We start from the raw sequence: 12,350 nt of genomic DNA on the forward strand, positions 1-12,350 counted from the left end.
TTGTGACAGGGCACCGTGTTATGGCGTTTTCCATTGGAACCCCATCTGTCGGTTCGACACAACGTCGAGAGACCGACAGAAAGGGAACGTCTCGGTTACGTTTGTAACCTCGGTTCCCTGATGGAGGGAACGAGACGTTGTGTCCTCTTGCCACAACACGTGCTGTCCTCTGCAGCAGTCGTGAGAGGTCATAGGCTCCTCAGAACTAAGGTGAATGAATGATGCACGCCGTCTCCCTTTTATACCCGGATGTCCGGGGCGGAGTCCGGCATGCAAATTTCATTTGCCAATTTTCATTGGCCTTTTCTAAGCAGTCGGAAACGATTGGTTCTCAGGGACGAACCCCATCTGTCGGTTCGACACAACGTCTCGTTCCCTCCATCAGGGAACCGAGGTTACAAACGTAACCGAGACGTTACATCCGTAACCAAGATGTTTTCTGTTATGCTATTCATCACAAATGAAAAAAGGCGATTGTATCGGTTATTGCATTGGAACAAGCAGAGCTGTTAGCCAGCGGAGAGTGAAAAAAGTTTTAATCGTTTGCTAACCGCTAAATGGTATATCTATGCTGCCTTGAAAATCTATCAGATATAGGTCTCTCATGCCTTTCTGCCTAGGAATGCACTTAGCTGTCGGAAGTAGCTTGTGTGTGACTGTGATGCGATACTTCATATTCACATAGCAGCAGTGATGACAGAACGTGCTTGTGAATTAGTTCAGAGAAATCAACATAGATATCGATTTTTACCGATGCAAATATGTTAAAATGATGCATCGCGATGCAAATGGCAACTTGTATCCGATGCACAACTTTTTAAATCGTGGCATTGCATCATTACCTTTTATTAACACTCACAGTGTATATATAATCCACACTCTCAAAGTGTGGATTATATAAACACTGTGAGAGTTAATTTGACCCTTTTTAACACTGGCGATTTTGCTGTGTACAGATACATATCCAACTACTAAGTCAATCTCAGCACTTATCGCTTATCTGAGTAGCTCATGCCAAGAGAGCAGAACAGTGAACATTGTTCATTTGGCATTTTGGATTTCTCCAACTTCTAATATTATGGGACGTTTTCCCATACTGGGATTAGGCGTAGGACTAGGATTTAGGTAAATTCTCACATTTATAGTTTATACAAAACATTCCTTACAAAATAAAAACATTACTGGTGTGGTTGGGACTTGAGACAAAACATTGTCATTGATATATTTTAATGATGTGCAAGTTTATGATAGTGCAAGTTAACTTCAGTTAAGACAGTTCAAACATGCATTTTAGTCTGGGACTAGACTTTGGCCCTGTCCGGAAAACCGCCCCTAAGAAGTTTTGCTCTACTAGGGGATCTGTAATATCATCAGAGCTGTTACTAAAATTAATCTAGAGCTAGAACAATCTGGGTGGACCCCCCTCCTTCTCAACCCAATGAGTGGGCTTTATCAAATATACTGTGGGACTTTAGTGGTCTCCAACTCATCACAGGGCCTGCAACAACATTTCCAGTTTTGATTAATTATTAAAGGAGCAATGTGGAGTTTTTAGCAGCATCTAGCGGTGAGGTTGTGAATTGCAACCAATGGCTAACTTCACCCCTCCACCCTCCCTTTCGAAGCACCCCGGTGGCTCTCACAGGACAAAGATGTCGCGTTTTCGCTTCTTTGCCGAAGAAGATAACGTTTTTGCAAAACGTGATCTGTAGAGCAGTTTGTCCGTTTAGGGCTACAAACAACATGGTCAATTCCATGTAAGGGGATCCGTGGTATATGTAGATAGAAATAGCTCATTCTAAGGTAATAAAAACATAACGCTTCATTATGTAAAGTCTTTATACATCTCTGAAGACATAGTTATGTATATTATATTGCATTTCTGTCAATAGACCCTCCAAAGAATTACACACTGGACCTTTAAATGTGACAAACTGATATGTTTATATTATTAGTGGCTGATACAGTACCACTCACATCCCAAATACAATATCAAATGCGTTATGGCCTACGAAGGTTACGATGACGTAAACAGCAAGATTAAACTGGGAGTCATACTCCTCCGATGTTTTCCTAAGCAATTTTGCCTCATTTAACAATTTCCTTGGGGCACTTAACCGAGGGAAAGCAAAGTATTTTCCATATCAGTAGTGTGTGGTCTTCAGAGATATCCTTGGTGATGAGTTTGCCATGGCAACAGGTTGGACCTGTGCTCTGAATTGGCGTAGAAGGTGTGGGTAGTTTTCGACAAAATAGGAGCAACAAGTACTTTTGTTGTCCTAGATACGGGGGCCGGAAGGGGGAAAAAATGTGAAAAGAAACCCTTTTTCCTCAAAAGAGTACTAGTATTTCAGAGGATTACAATACATTTAAGTTCAGAGCAGTCATGGATTTGCCATTTCAATTTTCACTTTATGCTTCGTATATTTAGCTTTGCTTCCAGCCAGTGACTAGTTAAGCATTTGCATGGTACTACTGTCTCGCCAGACGCCGTCACACGTGAGGAATTTGTAAGCAATAAACAAAGAAGAAAAGAGGGTTGAAAGTATGTGAACAGTTTAAATATACATTTTGAGCAGACTACAAAAGATTTTGACATTTTGAAACCTGGATATTGAACATGGACACCACAAAGGATCATCTGGTGTGAGAGACTTGACACAGGAATATCTGCAACTGAAAATGAAGCAGGTTGGATAAGCCATTAAATTTGAGCCATTTGCATTGGACTAGTCAAAGGATCCATCGCATAGACAAAACAGAGAAAAGAATCCAGCACATTTCTCTGAGAAATGATACACTCATGAGGAGGACACTCCATGGACCTTCATAATATGGACAAGGTAAAGTGACAGTGTTTTTTCTTCTTCAATCTTTCCTCTTTCATATGGGCAAAATATGATACCAATCTTTATAAGTGATTTTTTTTAATAGTATTCAAATGAACACGTTAAGAGTATGGTTTCTTAATATTTACAAACTTTTTATTAAAGCTTATCTGCACCTGGTTTCTATCCAAGACATTTCGGGACATGTTGCGCTTCTTGTCATGCTCCTGTCCTACAAATATATGCTCACCTTTATATGATCTATATGATAAATGTCAACTTCAAAGATATTATACATAAACTTTGGGGAGTAATTTGAAGTATTCAATTATACAGATGTACATGTTGATTAATTAAAACATTTCTGATGTATGATAGATTTTGTTTACCCTGACTGACCCTGAGCACAATAACCTTTTAAATGTGTCATCACATTCCTGAAGACCTATTTTGTGTAAAATGTTTGTCCTGTGCAAACTAAGTTAACTACATTTAGTAAAGTTCAGTGTAGCTAATTTTGAATCTAACCTAAATCCCTTTTTTTTTCAGCATAATCCTGAAATGTCTCAGTGGTTTTGTGTCTATACAATTAAAGTCAATGGGGGCCCATGTTGTTCGGTTACAAACGTTTTTTCAATATATCTTCTTTTGTGTTCTGAAAAATAAAGAAAGTCATACAGGTTTGACATGAGGATAAGTAAATGATGACAGAATTTTCATTTTTGGGCAAACTATCCCTTTAACCATTATAGTTTTATGGCCTACTTTTACTAATTTCCTTCATAAAACATCTGATGCAGGTAGGATGCATATGCCTATCTTAACTTGTTTTTAAAATCATTGTCAGATTTAAAAGGCATAATAACCTTTTAAATGTCTGGACTTTCATTGGCATCACGTTCCTGAAGACCTAGGCTAACTGTTTGTCCTGTGCAAACTAAGTTAACTAAATTTAGTAAGGTTTGAAGTTCAGTATAGCTATTTTTGAATCTAACCTAAACCCCCATTTTATCAGCATATTCCTGAAGGTATACAAAACACAAGAAATCAATATCAGTCAGGTGGGAGTTCGGTTAATAAGCTGTGAAAGTTCAACAACAAACAAGCAATTTTGGAAACGAGCTCATACTTATGTTGTTGTAGCACAAATCATGTAAAGACCATTTCTGAATAATGTGCATCCCCTGTGACTGGTTTCCTTGAAATGTGCATTGAATCAGGATGATGCTCATGTTTGTACATGAAGCAAGGACAGTCAAATGTTTCGGACATCACATTCATGTGCTGATCTCATTTTGGAATTTCTCCTGGAGGCAAATGCCAGGTCACGTTCAAAGAGAGCAAACACTTCACCATTGGCCTTGACAGCTGGGTTTCCAAGGTGATGGGTTAAATGACACGTGTATGTGTGTGTATTTGAATGAGACCTGGTGTGTGTACAGAGGGCACTGATCTCTTTGACCACACCTCTCCATCTCCTTCAGCGAGCATAAAAACAGCTGAGGTTCTCCATGCACCTTACTTGCATTCACTCTCCTAAACTCTCGCACATCAACGCTTACGCGCTTGTTTGGAAACCCTTGAGAAGATGCTGTGTCTCACTTCAACTCGTAGGCAGAAGATGCCCAGTGAGTATGAGTCGGTGCTGGAGAAAATTCTCATGGTAAGAGACAAAGCTTGCAGGAAAACTTTTTTTTACACTTACCTAACATAAAAGATGTTTTTAATTAAAGAGGTGGAGAGTATTGCAAACAAACAAAAAACTAAAGTTGGAGTTGTTAAACACCATTAACGTGAATCAAATCTCTCTCAAACAGGTGGATCAAATTTTGTCTGAGTTTCTTCTGAGTAAAGAAGAGCTTGAGGAGGTGATGAGGAGGATGCAGAGAGAAATGGAGAGGGGGCTGCGTGTGGAGACGCATGATGAAGCTAGTGTCAAAATGCTGCCCACTTACGTTCGCTCCACACCTGAAGGTTCTGGTAAGAGTTCTCCTTTTCACTCCAGCCCTTATGCTCTGAAATGACATGTTTACATAAAGCATATTGTAGTTACTGCCTGAGACTACTGACAAGTATTGATTTTATTTGCTGATTTTAGTGTGTGTTGTGTTGTTTTTGCATAGTGAAAGGAACGGTTGACCCAAAACAAAACTTTAGTCATCATTTATTCACTCTCATGTTGTTCCAAACCTGTGTGAGACACTTTATTCTGTGGAACACAAAAGAAGGTATTTTGAGAAATGGTTTTGTGTCTATACAATAGAAATCAATGGAGGCCAATGTTGTTTGGTTACATTTCAAAATATCTCCTTTTGTGTTCTGCAGAAATCATACAGGTTTGCAATGACATGAGGATGAGAAAATGATGACAGAATTGTCATTTTTGGATGAACTATCCCTTTAACCCATATGGCTTACTTGCATATTCATTTCTCTCATGAGACATCTGATGCAGTTAGGATGCCGTATATATTAATCTTACCTTAAATTATAAATGTTGATTCGTGAGTATGATTCAAGTTCAATTTAAAGGTTTAAAAATGACTGAAAGTCTGAAATGTGAAAAGTGTTTGATGACTGTGACTCATCTCAGAGGTGGGTGATTTCCTGGCGCTGGATCTTGGGGGAACCAACTTCCGGGTGATGCTGGTGAAAGTGGGTGAGGATGAGGAGCGGGGCTGGAAGGTGGAGACAAAACACCATATGTACTCCATTCCAGAGGATACCATGACTGGTACCGCTGAAATGGTGAGAAATGAAAAAGGCCAATTGCTCTATACATTATATGCACACATGTATTACATGAATGTTGGGTTTTGATAAAGGAAGTCGTTGATTTCACAAACATTTGGAAATTTCTTGTCACTTAGTTGTTTGACTACATTGCCGGCTGCATATCTGACTTCCTGGACAAGCACAATCTCAAACACAAGAAGCTTCCACTGGGTTTTACCTTCTCTTTTCCAGTCCGTCATGAGGATTTGGACAAGGTCAGTTCCTTCCTGCATCAGTGTAAACATAAGCCACATGTGGTTAAATGACCATTCTCTGTTAGAGATCTGTGCCATACGGGCTGGTCATTTATTGCTTTGTTTGTCAAGATGGTGTAACAGATGTACTGTTGTGTGTTTAAATTGGGACAGGGCATTCTGCTTAACTGGACAAAAGGCTTCAAAGCTTCTGGCGCGGAGGGCAATAACGTTGTGGGTCTGCTGAGAGATGCCATTAAAAGGAGAGGGGTTAGTATGCATGAGTTACCCGTCAGATCTCTTGAGAAGGTCTTAAAGCAGAAGTACATTAGACATGTTAAAATCTTAATTTGACTAAAATGCTTTTAAAGGATTGATATGTGATTTGCTAAACAGGACATGACTTAAAACTATATGAATCATTTTCTCTAAAGGATTTTGAAATGGATGTGGTTGCTATGGTGAATGACACAGTAGCCACTATGATCTCATGCTACTATGAAGACCGCAGCTGTGAAGTTGGCATGATAGTAGGTAAGATAGTAACAGGACACACACACACACACATGTAAAAACACATTTTGACACACAAGTAAATATGATTACAGATGGCACATAAAGTTTATAACAGGAAAATACAATATCATCCATTTAGCCATCAGATAAAAGCGTTGCAATAAAGCAATACACCCAAAGCTTCTAGTTTTATGTTGTTGTTTTTGTCTGTCTCCCTCCATGTTGTTTCTCAGGTACCGGCTGTAACGCGTGTTATATGGAGGAGATGCGTACAGTGGAGCTGGTGGAGGGGGAGGAGGGCCGGATGTGTGTGAACACAGAATGGGGAGCATTTGGGGCAAATGGTGAACTGGAAGAGTTCCGTCTGGAATATGACCGTGTTGTAGATGAAACGTCACTAAATCCAGGAAAACAGCTGTGAGTCGTCCTTTAAAAAAAACTAAAAATCAAAGACTTTCAGCCAGCGTACTTACATTAGAAAAATGTGAAAATAACCTTAATTATTTTATAAACTACATAATGCATTCACTGTAAAAAAAATTGGTCATTTCATCTTTCTATTTAAACATTTGACAGGTGACGGGTTACTATAATATAAAAATAAGTAAAAAATGTAGAAACATTTAAAAAACATTTGTAAAGCCACTGCAATTTGTACTTACAAATTTAAGGCAAAAAAACTCCCCAAGAAATGAAGAAAAAATACAGTGTCAGGAAACATGTAAAAAAAACAATTTCAACTGCCCTTAAAGTCCCAGTGAAATTAAAAAATTACAATTCTTATTTTTTTTCGTGAAATATTGCAGCGTTTATAGTAAATAGCTTATAGTAAATAGCTCATTTTCTTTTTAAAATTCATGTACCCTCATAATCTTCAGTTAAAATCTGAAAATGCACTTCCGCCCTGAAATGACTATCCATCTCAAATTACGTAAATTAGATGGCTTGTTTCATTTCAAAATCAATGCACCAGCTGTTTTTACACAACCAATCAATTCGCAGTGAAAACGCAAGCCACACCCACTAATTTTCTCCTTTGAAATTCCTCTTCACTCGGAAATGTGTCAGAATACGAAAGTATGAACGATCGCAACTTCCGGTTCACAGGGACTTTAAAGTGATAGTTCACCTAAGAGTGAAAATTCTGTCATCATTTACTCACCCTCATGTAATTTCAAACCTGTCTGAGTTTCTTTCCTCTGCAGAACACAAAATAAGATATTTTGAAGAATGTTGGTAACCGAACAGCGATGGCACCCATTCACAAAAGCAATTCAAGTGCATGGGTGCTGGTTAACCACATTCTGCAAAATATCTTCTTTTGTGTTCTGCGGAAGGAAGAAAGTCATACAGGTTTGAAATGAAAAGAGGGTGAGTAAATGATGACAGAATTTTCATTTTTGGGTGAACTATCACTTTAAACATTCTTTCAGAGAGTGACAAAAATATAAAGCCATGCATCTACTGTAAAACATGCAGATGTCCTCACATGCCAGTTCAGGAAGAGCTTACTTAGATGCCAGCCTGGAGCTCTTATGTGGTCTCCAGGTGACAGGGTTGTTTTTCTGAGATGCTGACGGTAGCCACGTCAGTGCTGGAATACACACAGCTGGATTAATGGCCAGAGGAGGAGATCATTAGTGGCGCTGCTAGCTTAATGGGTATTTACAATGGATGCGAGCTCAATGGGCCGATCCTCTGATGTTTGATAGCATATTTCCTTATTCTTACCCTACATACACTTTAAACTATTTACATTTAACAATATTATTCTCAGGCTTTCACATTCTTAAAACCGTTTCCTGATGTGTTGTTAAAAAACACCCACTGGCCTTCAAGTAATAGTTCACCCAAAAATGAATATTTATCACCCTCTTATCATTTCAAACATTTCTGACTTTCTTTCTTCTGCAGAAAATAAAAGATATTTTAAAGAAAGACAACACTGAGCCCCATTCACTTCTATTGTATGGGCACAAAACCAATGCAAGTGAATGGGGTCCAGTTAACAACATTTTTCAAAATATCTTCTTTTGTGTTCTGTGAAAGAAAGAAAGTCGTACAGGTTTGAAATGATAAGAGAGTAAATATAAATGATGACGGAAAATTTATTTTTGGGTGAAGTATCACTTTAATTTTCAGTCCTTCTCTTAAGTGAAAAAGGCCTTCATCCATTCATCTTTTGCATTTTATTTCTCTGTGACTTTAGGTATGAGAAGCTGATTGGTGGAAAGTACATGGGAGAGCTTGTGCGTCTTGTGCTGCTAAAACTAGTGAATGAAAATTTGCTGTTTAACGGTGAAGCCTCAGACCTGCTGAAAACACGCGGTGCCTTCGAAACTCGCTTCGTGTCCCAGATTGAGAGGTATGACATCATTACTCTCACGCAATTTTACAGATGGAAGATTACAGTAAACTTTACTAAATTGTCACTAACATGCACACTTGGTTGTATGAAGCACCAAAAATGTCATGAAAAAATGTTTATTGATCACTAAAACACAGATATACAATATTGTGTAACTTTTTTGTTTCAGTGATACAGGGGACAGAAAGCAGATTTATAACATCTTAAGTTCACTGGGAATCTTACCGTCTGAGCTGGACTGTGACATTGTACGGCTGGCATGTGAGAGCGTATCTATGCGAGCAGCTCACATGTGCGGGACCGGACTCGCTGGCGTTCTCAACCTAATGAGAGAACGACGTTGTCAGGAGGAACTGAAGATCACAGTGGGAGTCGATGGCTCTGTCTACAAACTACACCCTCGGTGAGTTTAAGGGCATTATGAAAGCAAACAGACGAATGCAAAGAGAGGATAATTGGAATCAGTCATCCGGGTTGTCAGAAGAGCAAGAGATAGAATGTGACTGGTCTTATAAACCTATTTAAAACTTGATATTGAACTATAATGTTCCATTTTAAGCCCTGTATTGAACTGCTATTATTTTATTATACAGTTTCAAGGAAATGTTCCATAAACTTGTGTGGGAAATGACACCTCAATGCCAAATTACCTTCATCCAATCAGAAGAAGGGAGCGGTCGGGGTGTGGCTCTTATTTCCGCTGTCGCCTGCAAGATGGCAGGATGCATGCTGACGCCATGATAAACAGATAACCCGCAATGTTTCTACACTCATTTAGAGTGGCCTTGGGAAGACCCTTCTTGTGGTGAAAGTGCTTTTTTCCTTTGCACATTGCATTGCATGTATGAAGGAGGTGGTCCCGGGTTGTTTGGCAATAGCGCATGTGTACAGCCCATTTATATTTTTAACATCAACTCTCAATGTAGTCACATTCAAGTCGTGCGTTTCACCCACATGAATGAATTTTTGGAGCAAACATACATAATTTCGCCTATTATTTGCTGTTGTCTTGAGCATATTTTAGGTAATGTTGTATTATATTAAACACATTGCCTTATTTGGAAGTTGAGGATGTTAAATTGCTGGAGAAAAGAGGAAAGAAGAAAGTTGACATCATTGTAAATACACTTGACCGGTCAGGTTCGTTACCATGCACTGTTTATGGCTTGTTATGGCTTATTTTTGAGGTTATTATGTTTATATTCAGTGGCATTTTTAATTTAACTATTCAATTATGTAATGCTTTGTACATGTGGAAATAATTCATTACTGTAAATAAAGCTGCCGTACAACTAATAAAACCAGATTGTGTGTGTTTTTTGTTCCGTAAAACTAGAATGAGCATTACATTTTTTTGTAGAGATGTGTGTAAATAGGGGATAATTAATAAATAATTATTACATTATCTTCGTGGTTCAGCATGTAGCTTTAACGGCATGTTGCCATGACAATCTTTATAGTGAGGAATTTTGAATTATGTTTCATATATTTTCCAGTTTCTGTAGAAATATAAAAAATTTGATTTAATAAACTAATATAAACTTGCCAATTGCAAAAATGCTATGATTTTTTCTCTAATTAAAGACTATTTATGATGAAACCCCTGCAAGACTTGCTGGCCAAGCTAGTTTTTAAAATATACATCCATTGAGAAATATTTATCTGGTCCATTCATTTTACGATTACCTACAGCGTTTACATTGTCAGCCAAGACAAACACGTCACTTAAGTGAAAGTCTGTGATCAGAGACTGTTGCCTCTCTCCCATTTCTGCTTTTTTCTGATGTCAGGCCACTAAAAGCGGAACTGTGAGTGTTACATGGAAAACTTCGTCTTCCAACGAAACAGGGTTTTCTCTTATTTGTATGTTTATAATGTTTATCTTAAATGTAGTATTTAGTTGTCGTTTTAGTTGTTATTCCTTAAAGGAGTAGTTCGCCTTCAAAATGATCATTTACCCTCTTGTCATTTCAAACCTACGGGCTCCGCACAAACCTGTATGACTTCTCCCAAAGCGCAGTCTCTACTCCAGAGGTTAGGCTCGTTACTAGGTTTTGGCACTAGGTGACAGTGTAACACTATGCAATTTAAATGACCCTTTTCATGAAAGCGTATAAAGACCTATAGTCTAAAGTCCGTCCTCAAAATGTAAACTATTTGAATTGGTTAAGATATATAAATGCTTTAGTGCTTTAAAAGTAGAAAAACGGCCGTTTCTTGTGTGTGAGTTTGTAGGGCAGACCTGCGCGGTCTAATATTGCCGTACCATTGACGTAGCCTACGAGTTGTAACGCGCCAACCCAGAGCCGTTGAAAAACAGAGTTGCGACACTCGCATAGACGTCCGTTGGAAAAATGTTATGCGGATGCTTCGGAGCGGTGTTCAGCATAGACATATACAGGTACATCTAAAAAAAATTGAATATCGTGAAAAAGGTCTATATTTTTTGTCACTCATTTCAGAAAGTGAAACCCATATAGATTCATTACACAAAGAGTGAAATATTTCAAGCCTTTATTTCTTGAAATGTTGATGATTATGGCTTACAGATAATGAAAACCAAAATTCAGTGTCTCAGAAAATTAGAATATTACATAAGATCAATAAAAAAAGGATATTTTAAACAGAAATGTCAGGCTTCTGAAAAGTATGTTCATTTCTATGCACTCAATACTCAATACAATAGTTAGGCCTCCTTTTGCAATTACTGCTTCAATGTGGCGTGGCATGGAGGCAATCAGTCTGCGGCACTGCTCAGGTGTAAGTAGAGGTCTGCAACCCGACCAGAGCCCGACGGGGCCCGAAAAACTCGCGAGCTTTGGGTCAGATTCGGGTTAATGTTTAATGAATAGCCTCGGGTTCGGGTCGGGTTTGTAACTAAAAAAATATATAGGCAATATACAAACAAGTTTGCGTGCCATGGCGTGTGCTTGCGTGTTTGCTGTGTTGTAACCACAAAAAAAAAACACGAGAGAAAACACACACTTTTCATATAAACTGTTCTGCGCACGTGCTCCCGCTCTAGTCCTCGTCGTCACAACACAGCAGGTGCTGGTAAGATGAGTGTGCGATAAAGAAAAATATTAGCGATGGAAAACATATTACAGTTCCAAATGATGCAGGGAAAGCTGCACTCTGGAAGAATTATGATCTTGTCATTACTGTCAAGACTGGCCTGTAGTGTCCTCAGCATCCCTGCAAGTGACGTTAGCAGCCGCAGCGAGAGGAACTTCAGTGCAGCTGGGCTAACTTTTAATCAGAGGAGGACGGCGCTTAAACCAACAGTTCCAGAGGGTTCAAAAATGATTTTTGACTTTTACACCTGTTCACCCACAGCAAAGTTTCGTTATTGGTAAGTTTGTGATATTTCTTATGTTTTCTTGTGTGTTCACTGCTGAGGGGGCCGCCGTGCCTTGATGAAACTGTGTTTGCATACATTACAGCTATTTGTTTAATTATCATCGCAAGCATTCATAAAATGCAGCACATTTCAACAAAGCTTGCTGTTAAACGCACTTCGGGTTCGGGCTTAAAATGTAACTGTAATGGTCGGGTCGGGCCGGGTCGGGTTAAACAATCTCGGGTACGGGCCGGGTTCAGGCTTTCGTTTAAAGCCCGTGCAGACCTCTAAATGGAAGCCCAGGTTGCTTTGATAGCGGCCTTCAGGTC

The 12,350-nt window shown here is 38.9% G+C and overlaps 1 protein-coding gene across 2 annotated transcripts; it reads left to right on the forward strand.

Moving 5' to 3' along the window:
• Nucleotides 1-2,296: 2,296 nt before the first annotated feature.
• On the forward strand, nucleotides 2,297-9,962 carry gck (glucokinase (hexokinase 4)). 2 transcript variants are annotated; one of them, XM_057356498.1, is made up of 10 exons: nucleotides 2,297-2,843; nucleotides 4,646-4,808; nucleotides 5,422-5,576; nucleotides 5,699-5,818; nucleotides 5,972-6,067; nucleotides 6,232-6,331; nucleotides 6,547-6,730; nucleotides 8,523-8,678; nucleotides 8,851-9,084; nucleotides 9,275-9,962. In XM_057356498.1, exons 1-10 carry the CDS (start codon nucleotides 2,820-2,822, stop codon nucleotides 9,420-9,422), a joined length of 1,380 nt encoding a protein of 459 aa, XP_057212481.1. In that variant the 5' UTR covers nucleotides 2,297-2,819; the 3' UTR covers nucleotides 9,423-9,962. The 2 variants fall into 2 exon arrangements, with proteins under 2 accessions (XP_057212481.1, XP_057212479.1); XM_057356496.1 differs by lacking the exon at nucleotides 2,297-2,843 and adding an exon at nucleotides 3,765-4,491.
• The last annotated feature ends 2,388 nt before the right edge of the window (nucleotides 9,963-12,350 follow it).

Source organism: Triplophysa rosa, linkage group LG17, assembly GCF_024868665.1.
Source record: "Triplophysa rosa linkage group LG17, Trosa_1v2, whole genome shotgun sequence".
Taxonomy (NCBI): domain Eukaryota; kingdom Metazoa; phylum Chordata; class Actinopteri; order Cypriniformes; family Nemacheilidae; genus Triplophysa; species Triplophysa rosa.

What these genes read in the sequence shown, in the direction of transcription:
- gck (XM_057356496.1), top strand. Translation starts at nt 4,417, where the DNA reads ATGCTGTGTCTCACTTCAACTCGTAGGCAGAAGATGCCCAGTGAGTAT. An exon ending in ATGCCATTAAAAGGAGAGGG is followed by an intron (nt 6,068 to 6,231) that starts GTTAGTATGCAT and finishes TTTTCTCTAAAG; the next exon opens with GATTTTGAAATGGATGTGGT. An exon ending in TGAAGTTGGCATGATAGTAG is followed by an intron (nt 6,332 to 6,546) that starts GTAAGATAGTAA and finishes GTTGTTTCTCAG; the next exon opens with GTACCGGCTGTAACGCGTGT.